This window comes from Larimichthys crocea, chromosome VI (genome assembly GCF_000972845.2).
Source record: "Larimichthys crocea isolate SSNF chromosome VI, L_crocea_2.0, whole genome shotgun sequence".
Taxonomy (NCBI): domain Eukaryota; kingdom Metazoa; phylum Chordata; class Actinopteri; family Sciaenidae; genus Larimichthys; species Larimichthys crocea.
The window spans coordinates 17,944,582-17,970,912 of NC_040016.1; the positions used below are offsets into that span (position 1 = coordinate 17,944,582).

Genomic DNA, 26,331 nt, shown 5'->3' on the forward strand with positions numbered 1-26,331 from the left:
CGAGCATCGTAAAATAACCCTTCCAAAAAAAAAAAAAAAAAAAAGAAACGCGATGTTCTGCCAGAAAGAACCAAAAAACAAAAAAACATGAACACACCTCCTGTTGCGGGGCAGGCAAGTTAAAGTAGAGAGTGAGATTTAGGTCACGTTGCTCACCCTCGGGGGTTGGGTGGGATGTTATTATTCACAACCTGTTTGGTTTTTTTTGTATTATTATTATTCTCGATAGGTGAGCTGAATGAGAAAGAAACGCCTTCACTGACGCCTTCAACTTGTGGGGAATTAGGCTACGGGGTCACAGCGTGTTTCATATTCATTACCTGCTCTGGATTTCACTGTCATCTGCTAGTAGCTATCAGTTTCGATTACTGGGATCTAATGTTCTTGTCATGGGCCTTCGACAATGTTCTTACTATTATAGCCCATATTATTATAACCTACAATATATTTACATATTTCTCATCTTTGTATGCATTGAGCCTCACTCAGGTTAGGTAATATTTGACTTGATAATATGGGAGTACAATTTTGAGGCACCTTACTCAAGCAAGAAATGTTGTACTTTTGAATCAAACAGATTTCAAACATGAAATCATCCAACAGTAACCTGCCTAAAAACTCAATATAACTCAATCTGCATAGTGCATGATTTCACTTTTGATATTTGAAGTACATTTTGTTACAAACACTCAAAATGTGTCTACATTTTTAAAAAAAAAGTGTGGAAGTAATGTTAGTCTGTTAAAGTTTTAGAGCAACAAGGAGCTGATACTGCGTGTTCAGCTCTGTTGTGGTTTGAAACATGAGGAATGCATGATTCAGTGGGGATTTTTAGACACACGGAGACACATTTGATACTTTTTCCTCTTTTTATTCATGCCCTCCGAGCATTTAGTTCATATTTGCAGCAAAATCCTCCTTAAAATATAACTATATCATTCCCAGTGCTTGATACTAGTACATAGTTTGAATGAGTTGATTATTTGAGCTTGAATAAAATATCCACACTCTTTTCAGTCAGTTATTGTAAATAGAAAAATGTACATAAAAGGATGAATGAAGGATGCAAGTATCTTGTGAAAAAGACAATGCAGTGCTTGGATGCATCAGCTATTTTAAACTTTGGTGATTGCTCCACCACTGGAGATTCTTAATGTGATATCTTAAACCAGTATTACAAACTGTACACTTCATTATTTTGGCATCAAAAAGGTTTAAAGAGGTCATAAAGTCCTGCTGCTAAATCAAACCTGTTTGATGCTTGCTACACCATTTTCTATGAATTAACACAACAAAACAATTCCACTCTGAGTTTGTTTTGATGGGACGAATGCAAATAGTTTAAGCGCGTAATCTTGAAATAGATGCAGCTTTTTATTTTAGGCTGTTCTAAAATACGTCATGTCCCATACCTGAAGTGACCCAACATTTTAAAATTAGAATGAATGAGTGATACAGGATACAACACAAACATGTTGAACCTGATACAGAAGCCTCCAGAAGACCCAATAAGTAATAAAACAGTGCCCCGCTGTGGGTGGAATAAGCGGTACAGCTCGTTTTTTGGTGGATTAGACAGATGTGTCCATTGTTGTTGTCACTGTACGCAGCAAAGAATCGGGTCATCAGGATATGAAGAGTTATTTGGGCCATGTAGTCTGTGTTGTTGATTTTTTTGGGGGAGGTGCTGCATTGTAGCATATATGTGTGCCAAAAGAGATTATTCATTAAAAATAGTAACTTTTTTTAAATGTCTTTTTTTAATTTTAGGTTTGCATGTTTGGCAGAAGCTCATTTATTGAGGTTTGGGTTCATCTCATTATGCCTATCAACTACTTCTCAACAGTAATGTCAAAGCCAGGGTCAGAGCCGTGGCTCTATAACGCAGGACTATTTATCTCCCACAAGGTGGCAGTGCTCGTGTAGGTAAAAGTATGTGAAGACTGGTTTATTTTTAGTTGACTACTTCATCAAGTTTTCCAAGTCCTCACAAGACTTAAATTCACTTGTATATTGCCTTTGAAATCTCTGCTGTCACAACACTTCAGCATAGATGTGGGTGTGTGCGTTTATATCAGCAAATATGCAGAGGGCTGAATTAGACATGATACATTAGCGTTGGTGCTCTAATTAGAGTTATAGGGCTATAATAGTATGTGTGCCCAAGCCTTAGTTACTCTGTTGGTGGTATATGGTCACACTGTGCTGAGGCCTTGCATTTGTGGGGTTGTCAAAACATACTCTGGCTTGTGGAATTTACAAGATTTTTTTTTAGTCTTATTGCTACCTTGTTACTGCCCCAAGTAACACCTGGGAGAATGAGTACTAGCTCTGCCCTTGGCTATCATCCATGTAATGTCAGCAAGACATATTTTTTCCTCTCACTGTCTCTCACTTTCTTCATCTCTGAAGTTTTAAAGATTGCTACTGGTTCTTTATCTTCTGTATGGCTAAAGAACCGACCCTGTTGTACTGCATTATGGCGTTACTCGCTCAAAAGTAGCCTCAGATTTAGTGGCCGTGTAGTAGCAGAAGAGGTACTGCAGCTTTTTCCATTTTGACAGTTACCATGGTGATGAGAACCGTCGGGGATGGGGATTTGAAACCGGTGGTTGGTAGCGAGTCTGGAGGCAGCAGAGTTGTAGGAAAAAGTGACACCATGGGTGAGGTTGGCAATGGCAAATTAGCTGTTCAATGCCAGTCAGTTTATGTGCATATATGACGTTGTCCCTAATGGGCTACCACAGTGGTATGTTTGTGTAGAGCTAGTGCAGACCTCTCAGGGGGTTTACAGGTAGGGTGGTATCTTGGGGTACTGTGTGTTGTGACCCTCGAGGTTTGGCCGTTACCCTTTCTTGTCTCTCTTCTCTGTGTCTCACCAGTAATTGTTTAAGCAGGAACCGCCACGTTAAGAAACAAATGGAAATGGTCACGCATAAGTCTCGTTCACCACAAAGCCAGCAAAGCCAAAACAGGATGTTGGGGTCTAATGTATTTTACAGTAGGCATGACCAGAGGAACCTTGTATTTCAACAGAGATGGATTTCACTGGAGTTAAAATAGTCGTTGTACTGGTGATGCCTCTGAAATTTCACATAACATGTATGATGGGTTGGACCCGGATGTGCAGACCTGTGTGACATTAGAGAGATAAACTCAAACATTCATGTCTCTTGTTTAAGAGAATAAACCTCGTGAATCAGTGTCAGCATAATCCACGTGAGATTGTATTCATTCATTCATTCAATCTAAATATTTGTCTCTGCACTGTAGTGATTTGAGCAGAAGGTAGCTCAAGTTCACTAAAGTATTTTTCTTTCACTGGTGCCTGAGGGGACATTTGATGGGAATGTAGGAAACAGCTGGTCACAATAAAATGGAAAAACAAACAAACACATCAACAATCAGCTATGAAATATTGTCCTGCTGGCTGCATTACACAAGAAGTATCATTCAGATACTACCTTCCTGATGAACAAAAACTAAGTCAGTTACTACTGCTTTGATGGTAGCAACAACCCATGTCTGATACTTGCCCCTGTTTACCCTCCAGAGGGCATTTACATTTCTGACAGAGATTGCAGCAGGCAGCCAAGATCTGCTGAGATCTGTTGACAGGCTGCCTTTTGTGAAGAGGTGCCAGGTTAACCTGAGGGGGACAACTCCCCCAACATCCCTGCTGTATCCTTACAGTTTAGTGCATGCACTTTTGTTTTAGTGTAATGAGGAAAGTGGAGACGGAGCAAGGAAAAAGATTTGTTGAACATGGATATTGGTTGGTTGGACTGTGCAGACACTGATCATCTTCCGTGCTGGTTTCTAATATGTGGAACAGTCAAACGTTTCACCTGATGCAAGTTTGATTTTGCTAGCAGACTGGATATGTGGTTCATCACAGGGAGATAGAAAAACATTTAAGATATTAACATAAACTAGAAAATCCCCGCAGAAATTTTGAGAGTGACGAGTGGGCTGTTGCCGGGGGTCTGTATTCAAGAAGCACACCTCAAATTTGTTTTGAAATTTTTAACATGTTTATTTAGACACAGGAGCAGCTAGCGCCAACGTGCTAGCAATTAGCATGTATTTCATTCTTAGTGGCTAATGCTAATTAGCATTAGCATGTAGCATTAGCATGTTAGCAATTAACATGTATTTCATTCTGCTGACGTGCTAGAAATTAGCATTGGCCGCAATTTTAGCATTGGCCGCTAATGTTAGCAATTAGCATGTCTTTACAGCAGCTAGCGCTAACGTGCTAGCTGCTCTGCTGTCTCCGTCTGTCATTTTAGACAGACGAGTTCAAATTAAGTGCCAATAACTGCTAAAATGGCCGCTAACGCGCTAGCTGATCAAGGTAGTGAAGCATTGGCCGCTAATGTTAGCAATTAACATGTCTTTACTACAATGAGCAAAGTCTTATTTTGAAGGGACTCTTATTTTGAAAATAGCCTCTCCTCCTTCAGGCAGGCTTGAATTGCCGAGCAACCAGGACCAACTGCCAGCCCTAATCAGCAGAGCAGTTACTGCACCTGTTAGAATGTCAGTTGGAAATGCTGACAGAGAGAGAGAGAAAATGCTGAGACCACCCCTCGAACAGGAAGGATTTCTGGCCAAACCGTATTTCCAATCATTGAACCGAAATCACTGGGAGCATCCTGAGCCCTTCCTGAACGTCTACATAGTTTTTTTGTGTTGAAAAAATGAAGAAATGTGCCCTTTAGAGCGATTCAAAGAAACGTTACTTCTGCTTTCCTCCAGAAATGTTCCCGCCTTTTTAACATAGCAGTCTATGGGGCTGTGGATGGATGTTGGTGGCGCATCTTTGTGTGTTACGCCAAACTCCTGTCGTTGGCACTCGTCACTAATTACATGAACCTGTCAGACTATTTGGCAAATGTCACAGCTTCTACTGGAAATCTGATGGAACTTCCTTCAATTTAAAGGAACAGTTCAACATTCATCATCAGAACATTTACTCAACTACTTGCTGAGAGTTAGATAAAAAGGCTGATACCGCTTTTGACCTGTACACTAAATATGTATCAAGAGCCAGCAGCCAGCTTGCACAAAGACTGGAACAAGAGGAAAAAAACAGCTTCTCTGGTTCTGTCCAAAGGTAACAAAATCCACCTATTAGCACCTCCAGAGCTCACAGTTAACACGGTATGTCTTGTTTGTTTAATGTGTACAAAAACTGTAGTTTTACAGGTGGTTATGTGCCAGAATATTTGTAGGTCTTTACTGTTTTTTTTCAGTTGCCTGTCAACTCCATGAACTTGGTGGATGAAGTCCCGCTATTTTAGTTCATAGTCCATTCATCATAACAGAAGTTGTCTCAATACCCTTTCCATATAGAGCAGGTCTAGACTGTAATCTTTATAATATAATTTACAGAAACACAACTATTTCCAATATAATACACTATAATCAACTTGTATACAGATGTAAGAACATTTTTAAGTGTTTATTGACATACATTTGTCAGTATTTATCTTATATATCTTATTCTATGAAGACATCTTTTAACAGTGTTTTACAATATTTATCATTCATTTTCTGTCTTTTATAAAAATGCATTTATAAACACTGCGTTTCCCTGCTTTAAAGAGAGTTATGAACAATTTATTACATGTTTATACACTGAATATGAATGCTAAACAGGGCGACTTAAAATAAAAGTTTTAATTATTATTAATTGTTGGACTTAAGCAGTGCTGATAGACAAATAGCAGACTGTCAGCTTATTACGAGGCTAGCTGTTCCCCTTGTTTCCAGTCTTTGTGCTAAGCTAAGCTAACCTGTTGCCTGTAGTTTCATATTTACTGCACAGACATGAGAGCGATGTCAATCTTCTTGTTTAACTCTGTGATTAAGCACTTTTCCCCAAAATGTTGAGCTACTGTATATCCGCAGGTAGTTACGGTTTGTCGGCTGGAGCTGATTTTTTTGTGGACTGTCTCATTTGAGGACAAAGTCTAGGCTGCATCTGTCCCCTTTAGCTGATGTGAGGCAACTGGGAAAAAGCTTGTGGAAAAGCTCGAAGAGGAAGGTGAGAGACATGATGCAGGAGCCTCCATGAAACTTCTCTCGATCTCCTCCTCCTCCTCCTCCTCCTCCAATTACCCCCTCATCCAATCATCTCATTTTCATAGCGCTGCGCCCTCCAATCACCATCTGTCCTCCAGGCAGTAACACTTTTACATATCTGCTGTAATTAGACAATCACTTCCACATGTTGATCAAACTCCTTCGACCACTCAACCCCTACCTCACCCTCCCATCCGCCCACTGTCTCCTTTTTACTCCCTCTGTTTTTCTTATTTCCCCGTCTCACACTCTACTACCCTCCGTGTGCCCCTTTTCACTTTTTCTCTCCCCCTCTTTCCCCTCTCTTTCTGATTGAATTACCATAAGTGCAGGTCTTGGCCAAAATATGCCAGCTTGTTCTGATTAAAACTGTCCTTGTTATACCAGAGACTTTCCAAATGGCTGTGAGCAGTTTGTGTGTGTGTGTGTTTGGGGGTTGGGTTTGGAGGAGAAGGAGGAGGAGGAGGATGGAGGTGGTGGTGGTGGTGGAGGGGGACACACACACACATGCAGTTTGTGTTGAAAAGAAAAATACTGCCAGACAACATCGTATGGCGAAAGATAGAGAGTGGAAGCCCGAGAACAAGATGGGGACAGAATGGAAGGAGATGGAGAGGCAGTGCGGGATAGCAGGAGGGAGCGGCGGGGAACAGAGAAGGAATGAGATCGTAATGGTAGTTGACAGAACTGGGTTCACAACAGGTTCATGGTGACATCATGGTTGAATTTTGGGGAACATTTATATAGGAAAAAGTATTTGCTGTTCATTGGATGCACATGTACACCCCCGAACCTACTTCTTCATTCCCGTCCTCTTTCTTTCTTACTCCACTTTGCCACAAACACCAATCGTTGCCACCGAATATGTAAATTCATGTTGGTGCATTAAAATTAATTTTTTGCTCGGGGTGCATTGACTTTGTGTATCTTTCTACACGAGTACAGTTCAACCTGCTTTTGCATGCGTTTGAATAATAAAAAAAAAAAACTCCTTTTTCTCAGGTTGTGCGTTAAACTTTATAACCCCAAACTGACAACTGCTACCCAGAGTGTCACTCTTTCTTCCCTCTCTCTTCCTCTTTTTCCTCCCCCCCCCGTTCCTCGTTTTCTTTCCTCCTTTGCTCCCTCTTTTTTTTTTTTTTTTTTTTTTGCCTGCAAGTCTAGCCAACCCTCACCACTGGTACAGTATGTTCTTTGTGTGCATGTTTAGCTGTTTGAGAGACAGAAAAGACATAAAGGAGCCTTGGGACACGAAACGTGTTTATGGTGTATGTGTGGGTGTGATTATATTTGTGTCAGCTTTTTTTTTTTTTCTTGCTTGAAGAAAATTAACAGCAGGGAGTGTGGTGTATTAAAGGGTCTTTGTGTCTTCTTGCATGTGTATTTTTATTTTTATTTTTTATTAATTTTTTTAGTGCCAGTGTTTATTGGTTTGTGGGCATTTGCCAGCCGTAATCCGAGTGTAACTTTGGCTTTTTTTTTTTTTTCATGTATGGTTGTATGTTTGTGTGTGCCCGTGCAAGCGAGTAAACTTGTCATGCATGCCTGTCATCCTCTGCATGCCTCTCCGTGCACCACAGAGCTTCACATGACATCAATCTGAGAGCAGTGGGATAGTGATCTCATTACCGACAGCCTGTTGCTGATTAAAACCTGCCGTCTGCACCCTCCTCCTTCACCCCTTTCTTTTCTTCTCCCTCCTCTCCGCTCTCTCCTGCTTCCTTGTCCTTTGCTCGCCTCCCTCCTCCACCACCACCACCCCCCCGCTCCTGCCTCCTCCTCCTCCTCCACCCCCCAACTCCAGAGTCGCACCATTCTGCGGTTTTGCCGCTGCTCGCTGCCAAAAAGGGCCCCATTTCGAGCTCTGCAGAAAGTTATAAGCTCCCCTCTTTTTTTTTCCTTTTTCAGTTTTCCTCCTTCATTTCTTTGTTCTTTCTTCTCTGCCGTGCATCTTTAGGCTGCCTTCATCAGGACGCCTCCAGTTAACCTACCTGCGGTCCTCATCGAAGCCCCTTCTCGTGTTCCTAATCTTCTTCTGAGTCAATCTGCTTTGACACTCATCAACGCTAAACAAGAAAGCGAGGGGGTGAAAATGTCTGCGAATGTGTCTGAGTGTGTGTGGTGTGTGTGTGTGTGCCTGTGTGTGTGTGTGCATGTATCAACATGTGGATGCATGTGCTTCTTAGAGCCTCGTAAATTTACAGTCAGAAATGCACAAATGCTTCTTTCACACTCAGCCAGACGTTACACACTCTCCTCCTCTTTGAGCATTTCACTGACACAGAAACACAAACAGGACTAACCTTTGACCCCACCCCACCCCTCGCTGACTGACTGTTGCTGAAAAGTGTGACAGCGACTCAGATGGTCAACGCACCGGGCCTGTGATTGGACGCTCACCGATTTCATATTCGTGATCGAAAAATGTGATCCAAATCAGATGTCTCGTAGCAGATAATTTGACTGACAAAGGTTTAATGTTGACATTCGTATTATTTTGTTATAGTGTCTATTCAGCAATGTGTGTGTTGTACTTCCATTAGGTAGGCAACGACAGAAAAACGATTTCTGTCTTATATTTTTATATTAAGTCCCATACAAACAAAATCCATTCCAGATATTTCTTTTGTTCTTTTGTTCTCCCATTGAAAACACACATATCATATCACTGCAGAGAGCTATTTATCCATTCATTTATCCATTCCTCTCTCACCATGTGGCTTAGATCTGTTGTTTCCATCATGTATGAAGGGGAACCCACGGAGAGGTCTTGGCAGATGGTGATTTAAATCTCACAGAAGTGTGTTGCCAACATGTTTTGTACATTTTATCATAAAAGCATTTAACACCTAGTTTGGCAAGTGGGTTTGATATCACAGAGTTTGATGGCACAGTGCTTCATTCCAGCCTAACCATACTGTGTAAGTAAGAATTCCACTTTCTAATGAACTCCTTTTTCCATTAAAACCTTTAGCTAAATTAAAAACAAACATTTGTAAGGCTTCTGTACAGTCTGCTTGGAATAGATTGGATATAAAAACAATGAATTAATGTTATTTTTAAAGTTATTTATTTATTTTTGTTCCTTTGCCAGTTCAGTTTTCCATTTTTGTTTCAGTTTATGTCGACATACTTGCGTCTGGTATTCGCACAGCTTTTTGTTTGAATGGAGCACAAGGCTGTGACAAAAATGAATAAATGATTTACTTGAGTAGCACAAAAACATGGTCGACAAAAACATTTAACTATTTGTTAATGATTATGACACTTGTGTTGAGGTCTCAAATGCAGTTTTGCTGCCTCATTAACCGATCAAACTGATAATTTAAGAAAATAAATGGTGCTTTTGTCTTTTCTAGGGAGAACTTCGCCTGTAGTGGGCTGACTCGCCACTGAGGCCAGTCAGTCAGACGGTAGCAGACAGTTTTATCTCTGACATGAAGAGGCAGGTAGCTCTGTGCCTCGGGGGCCGACTGGCCAGGTTTGATCTCATCACGGATCAAATGTATCTCCATTAAATGCTTCCTTACCAGAAAACCGCTGGGCTGATTTGCTTAGGAAAATCCTGTAGGAGGAGAAGAGTCCGCTTGAACTGATTTAAAGGTGCGGAAACTGCCGGGAGAATGGCCCTTTGTACTTCTCAGACTAGCAAAGATGGAAAACAGCTCATGGTAGTTTGCATTTTGGAGATTTAATAAAGTCATCTAACGTATAAACCAGGCTCTGTATTATTTACAGAGAAGATATTTATACTATGGATTTGTTAAGTGCACAATATTTTGCACGCTCTTTTTATTTGTAGCATGTCAAGTGCACATTTAATAATAATTGCAATTCACTACTGTATTGTATACATGTTTAATTTGTACAGTTGTTTACATAATTAGTACGCACTGATTGACTGTTTGCATTTTTAATACAAACTTTTCTTGTTTCCGTGTTATTGTTCCACAAGGACACTGAAGCTAAGAGGGTATCTTTCTTTCTCATTAGGGATATGTAGTCACAATAAAGCACTGAGTGGCCCTCGAATTGGCCCCAGGCCCCTGGACTCCCACATTGGCTGGCCACAGTCCCAAAGTCAAGGCATTGTAAACATGGAGCGAAAGCCAAGGGCTGACACGGATATCCCCAAAGGTGTGCAGCCTCCTACAGCATGTGTGCTTATGTATGTCTGTGAGTTAATGATGTTTCATTAATGCGAGTGTGTGTACATGCATGCATGCATGTGTGTGTGTGTGTGTGTGTGTGTGTGTGTGTGTGTGTGTGTTGTTAGTGTAAGGCCTATCTTTGGATGGTGAGCAGAGGAGGAACAAATTTAGAAATACAAAACAAACACTCAGAGAGCTGAAATCCAACAAAAGAGTGCTGACTGACAGTACAGTGTAGAAGGAGTGGAGGTAAAAAGACAGAGAGAGAGAGACAAAGAAAGAAAGAGAGGCAGGGAGAGAGAGAGAGAGAGAGAGAGAGAGAGAGGGAAGGAGAGGGGGTGGGCAGCATGTTGAAACCTAAGCTTTCTGGACCCTGTTTTCCCTTCCTTCGGGCATTCTGTGGCTGGTAAAAAATGTGCTGTATATTTGAAGTGTTGGATCACGTGACAAAGGCAGGGTTTGTGAATCAAAGTACACAATGATTTCAGGAGGAGAGGGAGAGAAAGAGAGAGAGAGAGAGAGAGAGAGAGAGAAAGACATAGAGGGTGTGTGTTAGTGAGAGAGAGAGAGAGAGAGAGAGAGAGAGACGGGAAAAGGAGAGGGAGGTGGAATGCAACAGGCTGAGCTCTATCGTCGCTGCGAGAGGGACTTCTGACTGACAAACACAACTACTACGCTCCTTCTCAGCTCATTTCTCCACTGACTTTACCCTCACTAACTACCAGACTGTGTGCCGAGTTAACAACTTACCAGGTCTGGTAAGTTTGGTTTTCAATCCCATCTTTAAGTTTTTTTTTGTTTTGTTTTTTTTGTTTTTTTCTCCCACCCAACAACTTCAGTCTGTTGGCGGTGTGTGAAAAATAAGACAGACAGAGGACATGTCAGAGCTTGAGTGAGATGTGTGTGTGTGTGTTTCTCTTGTCTCTCTCTCTTTCTCTTCCTATGTGCGTGTGTGTGTGTGTGTGTGTGTGCGAGCACGAGCGGAGAGATTGAGTTTCCTGAGGACAGCTTTAATTGAGAACAGAGATTTGAGAAAGAATGAGAAAGAACAACAGAAACAGCTAAGGAGGGGAATGAAAGCTGATCGGCACTTGCATGTGCTCCAGGGCCGTTCCATGTGAGGAGATGAACGCTTCTTGAGGTGTGTTGGGATGTGTGTGTGTGTGTATCCTCATTAGTTTGACCCGGTTATAGATGAACATCTCTGTGTTTATTAATGACTTCTTAAACTCTGATTTGTAGTGTGTGAGAGATTCTGATCATCCTTTTAGAGAGGACAAGAAATGGGAATGTTATGTTAAAAGAATTAAGAGTGACAGAAATATGAGAAGTTACTATACGGCTCACTGCAAACTATTTTTTCTACCGTTTGCATACATCCATCCCGGTCACGCCGAGTGCTACAGGTGAGCTTGGTAACCATCTCGGACCATTTTCCAAACAGCAGACGAAGTGGCTGCTTTAGCCTGCGGGCTCTCAGCCAATAGACCGGCTGTCAGACTTGATGGATCACTCCATCAGCATCACAAATGGCTGAGTAGGTCTGGTCTACCTGAGTATGTACACACTCAGTCACTCACCCCCCCCCACCACCACCACCACCACCTCAAGGTTATGTAAACAGGTTTCTATCCACACAATTACATAAGCGGGATGGAAACACTGAAATAGGTTACTCCGGCAGACTGTGTCTGATCACTGCTGCTTCTGCTGCTGCTGCTGCTTTGCATTGTGTTTGCTCTTGTTTGCGAGGGGGAGTGAGTACGTACGTGTGTGTGAATAAACCTCCTGACCCCCCTATGTATCGAAAAAAACACAAGCTCTCTTTTCGTACAGCCTGTGAATCACTTCAAATCCTTTGTTTGGACATGAGCTATATAAATCCAGATGCATCGCTTTGATTGATGATTGTGATTAAGATGCTATTCATCTGCTAAGTGCTTCTTCCCAGCTGATCCGAGCTGCCCCTGCGTCTGTCCGCTGTAACACCATACTGCTGACCGGGCCTCACCATGCCGCTCTGTGATATGCACTCCGATGCAAGGAGCTATTCTAGCAAACTCTTGACGAATCTATTCCAGATTAATTTTCCTTAATGTCCGGAGGAATGCTCATCAGCACGTCCTCAATAATAGGCGGACGAGACTATAAACGCCACATAAACAGCTGGGTGTAAACAATACACAGTGTATTAGAGATCACATTCTGGAGAACAGTGACAGACTGGCTAAATATAACTCTCTGTCGTCGACGTCTTCTTGATTGAATGGGTCTGATTTTATCACGCTTTTCATCACTTGGTCATTTTCTCTGTCAGTGGGACGGTCGCAGAGTGTCTGCTGCTGGGTGAACTCTCATTCTGATCCCAGGTCAGATGTTTTCAGCTTTTTAAAATCTGAAATTTAGAGTAGATGCATCTGCTCTCAGGTTTAAGTCCTGTCGTTTTTTTCTTTCTTTCTTTGTTTTCATCAAATAGGGGAAGAAACTATAAGTTTCGTGGTGTAATAGATGAAGCTCTTTTTTAACTGCTTTGCGATCTCATCTTTGTTCTCTACACTTTTCAAGAATGGCAGCCCCTCAGGCTGAGGAGGCTGTCTGGCTCTTTCTCTCTGTCTCTCACTGACTTCTTTCTTCTTTATTTCCTCAATATGAAAAAAAAAAAAAAAAAACCCTCCATCTTCTTCTTAGCTGCTCTGTGTCAGCTGAGTTTGATTTTGTACAGGGTTGTTCTCATGGTTGCTACATATAAATGGAAACTTGGAACTTCCAAAACAAAGAAGCGAGCGTTTGCTACTTGTTTTTGAGAGGGGGAGATACAAATGTTTTCTTGTTCTGCGGAGTTGCATATTGTCCACAGAGTTATTTTGAGAAATTTTGGTGAGAGCCACGGACGGGCTGTGGTTCGCCTTGATGTGCCCAATTGCCTTCAGAGTTTTCAGAGGCTCTTGCTTTCACTGCACTTTTTTTTTTACAATTCAAGGCTGAATGTGTCTCAATGTGTCCAAAGAGCCTCTCAGTGTGTTTAATCACGGCCCGGGGCTGCTCTTCAGTACAGGCTACAAGTCCCTTTAAACACACTTTTAATCCTCTCTGCGAAAGAGCGAGGCATTATTCTAAGTGTGTGTGTTAAACATACGTGGTGGGGTAGGTTTCATGCAGTCTTTAGGCTCACGTATCACTTTAATACTAAATGAAAAGCTGATTACTAAATGGCTCAATTAGACCTGACCCATGGCCAGGCTCCTGAGCCTGGAGCGACAAGGGGCTGACCCCGGCTCCTGACCTGGAGACCCTCGGCAGCCCACAGGGTTGGCTCGACATAATGACAACATTGTGTGTTTTATGAAACATTACTATCATTATCATCCCCATTAGCACTGCTAACATTGAATCCACACTGTTATTCCATGTATGTCGGACAGTTTAAATTTGTGCCCAAGAGTAAAAGCTATAAGTTAGTCGAGCGACGCGTTGTGGTAAAAACGGAACAAGTTGGAGAGCGGCCGTTGGTTTCAGATCATTTTCTAGTGGGTGGAGATGATTTGACGTTTGCTGTAACTTAAGTGTAGTGTGACTATTCGGTGATTATAATGTATTATTCAAGTATGGACCCAAGGATCCAAGTTGTTGCCAGGGTAACAACTAATCCAAGTTAATAACAAGAATAAGAATACATTTATGCCTGCAACTGTTTTCATTGTTTCTTCATCTACCAAATATTTTCCACAGGTTTGGTGCATATTGCCCCGCAGCTAAAGCTTGTTTGTTTTTGTCCAACCAAACAGTCCAAAACCAGTTGGTAATGTTTTACTTGGATAGCCTCCAGATAGTTTATGATTTATATTATTCTTTTTTATTGTTTAGTGTTTGTAATAATCCCCGTGATTTTGCGAAAATAAAACATAACTAATAAACCAATAAACATAAATATGCTTAACTGAAAAATGCACAGGATCCTTCCTATTAATCTGCTTTTACAGGTTGTTAAATGTGTTTTTTCACGTACTTGTATTGACTCAAAGATAATGCAATACGTTTTTGTTAATAATTCTCTGATCACCTTTTTGAAAATCGCATTGTGGAGACATAGTTCTGATTTCAAACATATGCAGGTATCTTAAACTTAACTTAAATACCGTGTAAAGGCAATTCTGAGATTTCTTTCAAAACACATTAAATATGTTGGAAAACAGTTGCTGAAAACCATGAAAAGACTTTGAATGTTATATCACTGAAATGTGGAGTTAGAGATTAAAACTTTTTGCCAGTTTTCAGTCCAGGATTTTTTGGGGGGCGGTCCTTAAAGGGTGGCTCGATGACACGCTGAGGCCACCCTGAGCATACACTCCTAGCAGAGAGATAGAGTGTTTCAAAGTTATTCACGTCATTTTCTGAACTCATCTGGCACGTTTAGTTGCTTCAAAATCGCTAATTGACTGCTCCCACGTTGAGCGTGGCTCCAGCGCATTCAGCTAATTTCATAAACGTGTCGATATTTTTAATTATTCTAATTTGGCTGAGGTGTATGTATGTTAAATGTGACGCTAGCTGCACATACAGACTGAAAACATTGGAAACAGCAAACCCGAGTTTGTCCAAAGGTTAAAAAAATCTGCCTCCTGGCTTGACTGATTCGCACGTTACATCTCATTTGTTTAAATGTGGATTAAATGTGGGGATATGTGCCAAATCATTTCTATTGTTAGCTGCATAAGCTAAGCCATCCAGCTGCTGGATGTAGCTTAATATTTACAAACACAAAAGGGAAATCAATCTTTTCTTCCAACTCGCAACATAAAAGAGAAATAATGTTCTGTATTTCCCAAAATGTGGAACCATTAAATGTCAAATGAATTGTCAACTTTGTCCTCTTCAGACTTCAAACTCTACGTCTCTATGGACGAGGGGGATCACATCCTGTTTATCGGAAAACCATTTTAATAAAATGAATGTCTGGAAGTCATTCTGAAGGATGTTTCCAAAGAACAACACTTGGAAAATAGACACCGAACATATACATCTTTGTGTACATTACTGGCATAATTACTTGCATTGAAAATATGTGTTTGCCACAGCCAGAAATATTTTGTGGTTATAAGATGGCTGTCTGACACTGATGGTTTATGGCTCAGTAATATTTGTACTCCTCAAAAGACATTTTTACATGTCAGTTTGACATAAAATATAGTACGGTCATTTGTTGGAAAATCTAATTATGTTGTTTGTGGGTGATGGTGCCTATGTTTTTTCTCTTCTGTAATGGTTTCTGTGTGTCAGTATGTGCATTTTCTACTCCGTGTGCTCAGAACAGCTCATCTCTGGCTGCATTCTCTCAGAATAAGCCAGATTTGATTGTGGTTTTATGGTTTACTGCTAATTGTCCCTGCTGAAGTCAAGTTTTTTCCTTGCGTTTGTCTGTTTTTTGGGGAGTTTTTAGCTTTCATATCCAGTCAGACTCTGCCTTTTAGTTTACTCCATACACAGAAACCCTGTGGTTTCAAACACAGAGATTGTATTCAAGTTCTGTCCTTTTGATTTCCTTCCCAGTATCACACACTAATGTCTCCATAGATGTATCCACAAACTGAATCAAACCATAAATTCTCTTTTGTTGCGCAAGTCAAAAGTTGCTAAAAAAGATTGACTATTTGCTCAATATTACACTAACAATGACAGACAGAAGAGGAGAAAGAACCGCCCGTAAGCAAGGCTCATATCCAAAAAAGAACCCACAAGATAAAAACCAAAAAATTTAAAAAGAGAAAGCCCTCTTCCATTGAATACCCGCCTATTTTCCAGTTGACTCATATCGCTCTGAAATGAACCCACACGTTGCAAGTTCAGAAACACAAAGATGACTAAATAGCTTGGAAGTGAAACAAAAACACAAATTTTCTACTTTCTATTTACTGACCGGAGAAAAGTGCAAGAAAGGAGCAGAGCTTTCGGTTCATGTGGTCTCTTCTCATTTCAAGAGATCAGACTGTTTTTTTCTTAAAGTCTTAGACAAGCGTTCACACTCTCACTGGGGCGAACACATCGTCATGTAATCCATATGATACGCTAGCACTGAAGACTAATCAACCACATGGTTCAAGGAAATAAAGGACGTAATTATGTGAAGTGAAGCAGAGCATTTACACCCTCTCGTTACCGTTTGGAGTCACTTCAGTGACCCTGGTTCAATTTCATGGAAAATATTAACATTTACCTTTTGAACTGTTCATAATGATGTTTCTCATTTCTTCCATGTTGACTTGAAAACCCTAAAACGTGGCAATGCGCTCGTACTCCTTTGTAGTTCAATATTCCCCCATTGTGCACATGACGCTCCTGCCATAAAAATACAATATTGGCCATGTATGCATGGTTCAAAGTGTGTGAGTAATCGTGAGATTTTGTGAGATTTCATTTTTCCGTTCAGTCCTGAGAGCAGACATAGACGGTTAGAGAGTTAATATAGGAGGTGAGAGAGGATCGGGATGACATGCACAAACTGGATTCATATCAAGAATGTTGTGGTTACATGGTACATATCTATGACCTCTAGGCCACCAGCAGCCATGCTATAATTAGTTTATATGCTTATTATTATGACAACCAAAGTAAAATGAAAAAGAGAGTCCTCTCCAATGGCGATGATCTGTCAGGTTTACAACACAGAAATAACATAACCAGCTGGCTACCACCTTTGCATCATAAACTGTTTTGTTTTATTGATAATCTACTCATACGCCTCAAAGTTTACTGACTCTCAGATTAAGTTTAGGACCCAGTTTGTAACCCTTACAGGAGCTCAGCAGCAAAAAGGACCAGAACCACAACAGGCAACTCAAACAAAACAAAACAAAAATTGCTACTCATTGCAGTCAGCCAAATCCAAGTAAAAGTATTCACATTTATCCCATCTATACAGCGCCAGTTCTTCTTTTACAAAGAGGCTTCACTTCTAAATGTCAGTAATAATGAGATGTCTATGTGGCACTGATGGGGGGGGGGGATTTTTTTTTGACTGAGACAAAAAAGAAGTTCAGTGCGACCAAGAAACTGTGAGTCTGAATCAGGTGATGCCAGTAAAAATAAAAAAGGGATAAACTCGGAACCAGGCAAAGATTCAGAGTGTTTAAAGAGTTCTCGGTGTAACTGAATATTTAATATTATATTTCTTTTGAGCAAAGAACGGGCTGATGCATGCCGACGTGCAAAAGTACCATTGGCCACCATGTGCAAGAGCACGCGGGCGATACGACTGTTTTTGTTGCTGCCATTATGAAAGTAATAAGAACAATGCAGGAAATGATTGAAGCCATTAGTCCTTTAGATGGAGGGCTGTGATCTGGGGAAATACCGGTGACTACATGGCCAAACACTGACATGCATTTTTATCAATCTGGCACCAACTCCGTGATTGTGTTGTAACGTTTCTGGCAGAACTTGAGCCAAAGTGTGTCGGTTTATGCTTGGTGGATATCTGAAGTGTTTTTTTTTTAAAGTTTCTTAAATCATTGTTTAATATTCAGGACAACTGACAGAGAAAACTTTACCGTCTGCTCAGAAATACGGGATTACACGCTTTTCCCTGTCAACTAATTAACCTAATTTCTAAAATTATAACATCCTTTCATGTTTGCATGATGAATTGATCTTTTTTTATTAAGATAGTCTAAATGACATTGTATATTTTTAACTTACACACCCCGATCAAGCTCCATTTTCTGAACGCTTTAACCGAGGCCGCTGTCTGTTCGCTAACTGACACTGAAAGAAAGACACATGACTTCCTATTACCGCACATTTCTCAGCCCTAAAAGTGGAGTCATTATACCATAAAACTGAACATTAAGTGTAATTCTCAAGTCATCCATTTCCTTCCCCAAAATTCTCAATACACCAAAGATTGATGGACTTAAACAAAGCTGTTTACTGCCATAATGTTATGCAAACTGCTCATTATGTATAGGACATAAATACATACAACAAAGTGTCTGCCAAGAAGAAATGACTGCGCAATTAATTATCCAGCATTGAGTTCTTATCCATCCTCAGGATGTGTCCACACAACGGCAGCTTTTTTTCTTATGTATGCTTTCTTTAAAATCAGCTGCACACAGAGTTTTTAGTCTTGAAATGACGGCTTGGCATTTAAGAAGGCAACTTTCTAACAGAAAGTTTAAATTCTAGTGCAGCCAATCACAGAATGCAGATGGCATTAAGCTGTATTTGTGTCGTTTTTGTCAGACAACTCAACAAAATAGAGTCAAGAGTGCGTGATCAACAGGTAGCACTTATGAGTTACGTCCAAAATGACTGCGCACACGTTTGGTTTTAAGACTAAAGTAGAATGAAAAGGATTTTTTCTTTTGTTCATGCATTTTTAGTATTAACAGACATCTTTATGAAAACAACCTGGAACAATTTTCCAAGTGCTACGTTACATGCAGAACAGAAATAGTGGCGGTCTCACCTTTCACAAATGATTGTTGGCCACAAATTGCAAATTCCTACGGGGCTATCAAATGCTCATGGAGGGGGTTTCAAGTATGGCATTTGTTTTGATTGGTTAAACATGTCAAAGTGCGGGGCGGTGTTTAGCTCAGTTGGTGGAGCAGCCACCCCATCTGCGAAGGCTCAGTCCTCGCTGCGGAAGCCCAGGGTTCGAACCCGACATGTGGCTCATTCCCCGTCTCTCTGTCCCCGTGTTTGCTTGAAAAGGCCAAAAAATTATGTCAAAGTGAACGAAAAGAAATTATAACGTGCAGCTTTTCATGTTGCGAATTCGGTTCTTTTTCGCACGCAAGTGACATATTCAAAATTAACCAATTTTGTGTGGACGGGCTCAAAGTAATGACTTTCTGTCTTTGTGTGTGTGTGTGTCTGTGTGTGTGTGTGTGTGTAGTTTCATAACTGTAACCTCAAGCAGATTTGGGTTGGAAAAACAATAAAGTTTAAATTACATTTACACCCAGGATAACCAGATCCAGATGAAGCTCCTAATAAGCACCTAAGACGTGTTATTCCAAAAAAAATTGTTTTTGTCATTTCAGCTGTTTACGGTTGAACGTTGTTTACAAGTGTTGCAACAATACGCCGAACACAATGACGTAGCTCCTGGTGTAGTTTGATGGAAATGATGTGAAGGCGAGCAGAGTAGACAGTGTGTGGCGGCTTGTTGGAAAAGACAGAGAGATGGAAAGCCCCATCGTTTCTACGCTGAAGCTGTTTTTAATCCTCATAGTCTGGGAAAAAAGAGCATCGGTTGTGTGTTGTATGTGTGTGTGTCTTGTGTCTGCAAGTTGGTGTATATATATATGTCTGTGTGTCAGCAGGACCAGGACCAGGTGACCCAGTCTGACCTGACCCAGCCAGGTCTCATAAAAGCAGCATTGAGGCCTGGAGTCCTGGAGACACAGCACTGCTTTTGTTGCCCTGCCCAAGGTGTATTCCCCCTGGAGGGAGAGTGAAGGAGGCGTGGGGGGTGTTACTCATTAGAGAGAAAGAAACCATTCCTTGGCTTGGGCGCACATTAGTTCATAGTTTATTAGTGGAAATAAAACCGTTTCTTTGTTTTTATGTATGTTTTCTGCAACCACTCGGCCTTCGTTTTTTGCTCCCTCCTCCCATGCTGCTTCACCACAGTCCGTTCTTTCTCTTATTAATCCAGTTTCCAGTATGGCTCTAATTAATAGGACTCTGTTCACTTCTTACACATGGTCTGCCAGATGCTTGAACCTCCCTGCTATGAGCTTCCCCTCCCTTTCTTTTCTTCTGTTTCCCTCTATCTTTTTTCCATCTTTTTCTTTTTTTTCTTTCAGCTTTCAACACTTTATTTTTTTCTCCATCCCGGTCCTTTTATACATCTGGCTTTCATACCATATCGGTCTTTGAATTTGATTGGTTAAAGAGTCAACTTGAAGGACTCGCGGGCAGCATCTGTGCGAGGATCCTCCATCCTATATTTACTCCTTCATTCTTCAAGGTCAATTTCAGTTTTCAATGGCGCTTCAGCATGTGTGAACGCCGTGTGTTTTCCGCTGATTACTTGCCCATGAACATGATTAAAGTCACAGAACATCTGTGTGTGTTCACCTCCGCAGCCTGCATGTCCGCACTTGTATGTTTCTGTGTTCTGCTTTTTACCGAAGGCACGCGTATGCATATGTTTTCCAAAAAATGTCACCATACCACACCATGTATGTAATGACTTTCATAATCACTACACACTTTATCCAACCTGTGTTTGACATTCTCTGATGGTCAAACACAAAAGTTCTTTGTGGAAATAGTTACTGGGACTCTCCCTAACTGGCCCTCGCAGTGAAGAAAAACCGCAGCAGAGCCAAGCAGTTACAGAAAAAATGTCAATATGGGAAATATGACTTTAAAAACAACACTCACTGCGCTGACTCTGTGTGCGAATGTGTAATACGTACTGTATGCGTATGTGCATGCGGGAAGAAATAACTGCTGTAACAACAGAGGGATGTTGAAAGATTTCACTCTAACAATAGTAGCACAGATGCCTGATGATTAGTCTAATAGTCTGTCGAACCCATTCATATCAATGAGTCTAGAATAGATGTTAGAAACGCGCCTCAGTATTAAATGAAATACAACTAACGGCGCCGCACACCACACGACCACAACTAACATTTGAACCTCTATTATAACCGTTTCAACAGAAACTGAACCTTTATAGAGGAAGGATTTATTACAGGGATTAGACTGCATAAGTTTGAACAACTAAATCATAAATAAACCGGCTATACATACTTTAAAATAGACATTTTATTTATGACGATAATTTTCTTGCAAGAATACCGGAAAAGAGGAAAAAACAGACACAGTAAGAAGAAACTATTGTATCTAAATTATGAATCTTAGTATGAACTGCCAGGTACCTCAACACATTTTATTATGATCTTGAGTGATGAAATCTGGAGGACACTGTTATGGTTTTGATCAGGGGAAAAAAAAAAACATTTTTTCATTTTGCTCTGGTGGAGTTGACATATTACATTTTACACATATTTATCCAGGTTTAGAGATGATCATTATGAAAACTGCTCCCAGAGACGTCTGTGGATTATTAAGAGAGACTTGGACAGTGTTTCTGGAAAGACGTGTTACCGTTACATGTTTCTGGCATGATTTAGAAAAAATAATAATTTCCAATAAACTGGGTTCTCAGAAATCGATATCTCAGATCCTGAGCGAATAAAATCATAATCTGCATGACTAAAACTGTAATTTGAGTCAACTAACCCTGTTAAGATGAAAGCCGTGACGTATTACTTGCGTGTGGCCAGTATTTTTACCTCCATATGTGGAAGTGACCCTGTAATTGTGAGGATCTTCTGTTTGTATATATATCGACTGTACTTGTACTTTGTACCTGAGTCATATCTGTTTTGAAAGACAGCTTACCAATTGTTCCTCTCTCTCTCTCTCTAAATATGTATATATATATATATATGTGTGTGTATATATATATTATACTCGGGTAGTGTAGTTATTGTAGTTTGTGAAGGACATTTGTAAATACATAACTTTTACTCTGTCTCTCACCCACCCTGGGTGTTTGATTCCCATGCTGAAGCAGGCCCAAAACAACAAGACATTCTTTGGCCGGGCTGTATTTACCACAGCTCCACCACAGAGAGTTAAGCTCCACCCACTCATGAAATCACTGAAGGGGATGAGAGAGTCATAGAGAAACAAGAGGGGAGGGGTGCCCTCATTTAACTTATTGACAGGGTCACAGAGCCACTACACGAGTCCTCAGAGACAGAAAGGTGAGACACTGTGATCATCGCAAACCATTGAGCGGCTTCTGCTTCAGCTTCAGCAGCGGGGTTTATGGTGCGGGGTACAGTGAGAGCGAATAGGTTATGTGTCTATGTGTGTGTGTGTGTGTGTGTGTGTGTTGCTGTAAAGGGTTAATTGTACCCATGTTGTGGCTGGCTGTTCTCGGGCAGGCTGGCTACAGTCAGGCTGGCAGAGGGAACAGAGAGACCCTTTATAATACAGTTCTGCTGATTGAAATCATATGGCATTGCCTGAAATCATTGCACTACTTTGAAGACACACAAAAAGCAAGAGAAATGTGTTGTACACCCTGTACCTCTTTGCTCTGTCAGCTGTTTCCTCAACACTCCCTTTGCGCTCTTCGTCTTCTTCACTTTCATTCCTCGTCTGGAGTCTGATTTTGAGTTATTTCAGAAAGTTTCAGAAAGTGACGTCTTCGTCTGAATTGTTGTTGCTGGCTAGACTTTAGGTGAGTTGTTGAGGCACTCTGCATTCTACGATTTTGATTTAAGTATCTAACCCCTTTCTCCTCTTTTCTACAGAATCTGGACCTGGTCAGGTCTTGGTCACGTGGCCCCTGGCCTTTCTGCGTCTCATCCTCCTTCCTCGGTATCCCTCTCACCTCTCTGCAGCCCGACAGCAGAGAAGCCAGCAGCTGAGAGGGGCTGGATGGCACCAGCTCACTTCAAACTCAACGTAGGGTCCTGACGAACGCGACGCTGGGAGAGGAACCGACAACAACAGCCAGAGAGAAGTCACCTGAACTACCAGCGGCACTTTTCACGATGGCGACCAACAGGGAGCACCAACTGCGTCACATGACCGGCTTTCCCCGCGCTATGTACCCGTTCACCTTTAACTCCATGCGGAGCCACTCCCCCTTTGACCTACTGGCCAGTAGCCACCTCTTTGGCCGGTTTGGGGCGGACCTTCCTAAAGAGATGGCTGCATTGTGTGAGTGATAAAAAATTATTCTTTTAGTCTTTTCATTCGGTACATTTCATGACTCGAGATAAATGTCTTTGCAATTTACTTGTATGACCACAGGCCACTGGGTTACCTCACTTAAACTCACATCCGCACACAAGAAGACGTGTTTACACGTCTTAAACCAGCTCAAAACTACAATGTCCTATTCAGCTTATTTAAAAAAAAAAAGTGTCAAAAATGTTTTGATATATTAATGTGGGCTCCAACTGGCCCAATCAAGAGGCAAGAAATCCTAATCCCACGCCTTTGCACATGACAAGATAGTGCGCCAAATGTGTGTGTCCTGACCAGTGCTGTTTTGTGTAAAACAGTGGAGACTTGCCACAATTTTGGAAAGGTCTTCGGGGCCAATTTTGAGGGGCTATAATCAGGCTTTAAATCATGCGACGAGAAGAGAAGAGAAGAGAAGAGAAGAGAAGAGAAGAGAAGAGAAGAGAAGAGAAGAGAAGAGAAGAGAAGAGAAGGGTTTGTGGTCTACCAGGCAGATGGCAGAGAGGGCAGGCTGGAAAACAGAAAAAAAAAAACATAACATGGTCCTGTGTATGTAATTTGCTGCATTCCACAGAAAATAAATCTTTCAGATCATCGTCAATCAGTCATTAGAATAATCAGATAGAGACAGGAAATAGGAGTTTATATGAAGATATATATAAAAAAAGAGTTTCTCATTTCATCTTGCAGAAGCTGTGTGATTGAGATGAGACCTGTTTGAGTCACAGGGGGCGCTATTGCACTTCACAGTGACAGAGATACTGGGAGAGACGACACAGGGAGTCCTTTCAAGAGTTTACACAAAGGCCGACTGTCCTTTACTCACTCTAATATACTATTTCTTAAAGACTTCTTTATTCTTTTTTCCTTATTTATCCTCTTCTTGTGGTGTTTCATTATTGATACATTACACGTTAACGGCACTATTTAACTGAATCTGCATACAGATAATTAAAACTCACTATAACACACTCATGTTAGTGCTGTAAAAATTTCATATTATGTCTAATACTTGCTATAAATTTACACAAGACAGAGAAAATTGACTGATTTACAGTGATTCACACACAGGTATGTATTCTACTTCAGTCATATTACTTCATGTTCTAACATGTTTATGTTTTATCTGCTCCAAACGATACTGGAAACACTCTGAAGTAGCATTTTGTGGTATGTTAATAATGTTATTATCAGTTTCCTCTTTATATATTTTGTCATTAATTCCCATTCTTGACAGAACCAAGGCAGCTATTTTATATATTTATTTTTACTTTGCCTTATACATCATGTACTTTTGCAGTTACAGAACTAATGCAGGCACCCACAGCTCACAGTGTTTATATGAATACTGCCGTCCTCAAGTTCTCTACATTTGACTGCTGTATGTACGCTGAAGTCCCACACTATGTGGATTTGCTTGCATCCTTATTAAACCCTAAATTGATCAATGGACACACAACGATGAAACACTCGATAATGTGTGAAAGACACACGTTACACGGAGACATGTTTGTATCACTCATCCTGCGAGACTGAAATCAGGTGTAGAAATACCTGCTGAACTCTCCTGTCAATCAGTGTGTATATTTGTGTGTGTGTCATTATGTGCACTCAGATAATGCGTTCAGCTGTTTATCTCCAGTTGTTCTCTAGAGACTCCGGCCCCGACAACCAGGCTGGTAGCACTCACAGACTGTCATTACATCTTTGACATGTTGCCTCTGGAACTTTTGTACATTAGAGACAGACAGATATGAGCGGCCGCATTATGTCAGTCAGGATAGATAGATAAGGGCAATGAGTGTAGTCACATGTGACAAAACAAGGAGAGGTCCACATAACTTGTCAGGTAGTTTTTTTTTAGATTAAACTGTTTCACAGATAAACCTGTTTTCTGATATTACACCACTGAGGATAACGTGTAGACCAGTGGTTCTTAACCATGTTGGAGGTAGCGAACCCCACCGGTTTCATATGCTCATTCACCGAACCCTTCTTTAGTAAAATAAAATATGATTTTTTTACTGGTGCACAAAATGAACCGTCATTACAACATCACACTTGTCAAATAAAAAACCAACACAGTGCATGAACTCACAACAACTTACCTCATGGTGACTCCTGCTGTTGCCTTTGAGACCAGTTCAGATCTCGTGGCTCACCTTGGCAAGTGCCAGCCTCATGTCATTGTTTCACAGCAAAGTCTGTTCCTTTTCTTTAGTTTTAATGTCAGCAATCCTCGAAAACGATTGCTCACGAAAGATATGTTTGTAAAATGGTAAAAATCCAGGGCGGGGCTTCCACCGAACCCCTGGCGACCGACTCACCGAACCCCTAAAGTTCGATCGAACCCAGGTTAAACCACTGGTGTAAGACACAATATTGTTATAATATCACAACTCTATAAGATGTCCAAAGTAAACTGTACCCAAATCAGTTTAATCTATGAACTTTATTTGACAGACAGGGTTAGTACAGTCACACAGTAAAACCAGGACACCACGTTGGATTTGCACACACATAGGATGAAAGCCCTAAGAGGAGTTCGTTCAAATGCGACCCCTGGAAATTACCCCAAAAACACGAAAAGTCCAACTTTGACAAAAAATGGACGCCGTACGCTTCGCTGTAGCCCGGGTCACCAAGAGACTTTTTTGTGTGTCTCGGTATGTTACATACTTCCTCCAAATTTCGTACACGTGGATGAATCCGTGGCGAGGGGCCCCTCTGAAAACATACATCTAGGTGGCGCTGTAGAGCCATTTTTGCATGTCCATGTGCGAGACCCCCAAAATGCGTAATTTTACACCCGACTTTGGGGGGTAGGCAAATTTCATGAGTGTTCGAGTACATATAGGCCGTCGAAATATGGGATTAACTTTTAGGAAACTGAAGAAGCGGCGGAATAAAAAAATAAAAAAATAAACATGCGAAATTCAATAAATAATAATTCATTAAGTCAAGTAAGTCATATACTGAGCATGTAGTGGAGTAGGTAACTTTGTATGCATGTCTGTGTGTGTGTGTGTGTGTGTGTGTGTGTGTGTGTGTGTGTGTGTGTAAGATAAACATGTGTAAATGAATCATAAATGAAGCTTCATTCGACTCTGACTTATCAACACCAATGATTCAACAAATACTTTTCCAGATAATCATTCATGCTCCATCCCTTCTACGATAACCAACCCACAGACACAAAACGTAACATTAAAAACTGATGCTGTTCGATATGTAAAGTTCAAAAGTCTGTGAACAGGAGACCACAGAGCAGATCAGTCAGCCATGGGAAATGTTGGGTGTCAGT

At 41.0% G+C, this 26,331-nt stretch overlaps 1 protein-coding gene across 6 annotated transcripts in view; it reads left to right on the forward strand.

Annotated features, from left to right (window-relative positions):
• Nucleotides 1-10,205: 10,205 nt before the first annotated feature.
• Nucleotides 10,206-26,331, forward strand: part of LOC104929059 (retinoic acid receptor gamma-A) — a 39,702-nt gene continuing 23,576 nt past the window's right edge. The window contains exons 1-2 of one of the 6 annotated variants that reach the window (XM_027278970.1): nucleotides 10,206-10,227; nucleotides 22,589-23,000. In XM_027278970.1, the coding sequence (XP_027134771.1) occupies nucleotides 22,832-23,000 (169 nt within the window). In that variant the 5' untranslated portion in view covers nucleotides 10,206-10,227; nucleotides 22,589-22,831. Of the gene's footprint in view, nucleotides 10,228-10,806; nucleotides 11,000-11,204; nucleotides 11,383-22,014; nucleotides 22,034-22,365; nucleotides 22,516-22,588; nucleotides 23,001-26,331 lie in introns of those variants that run through there. The other 5 variants (XM_010743488.3, XM_027278969.1, XM_019276724.2 and 2 more) reach the window with 5 other exon arrangements.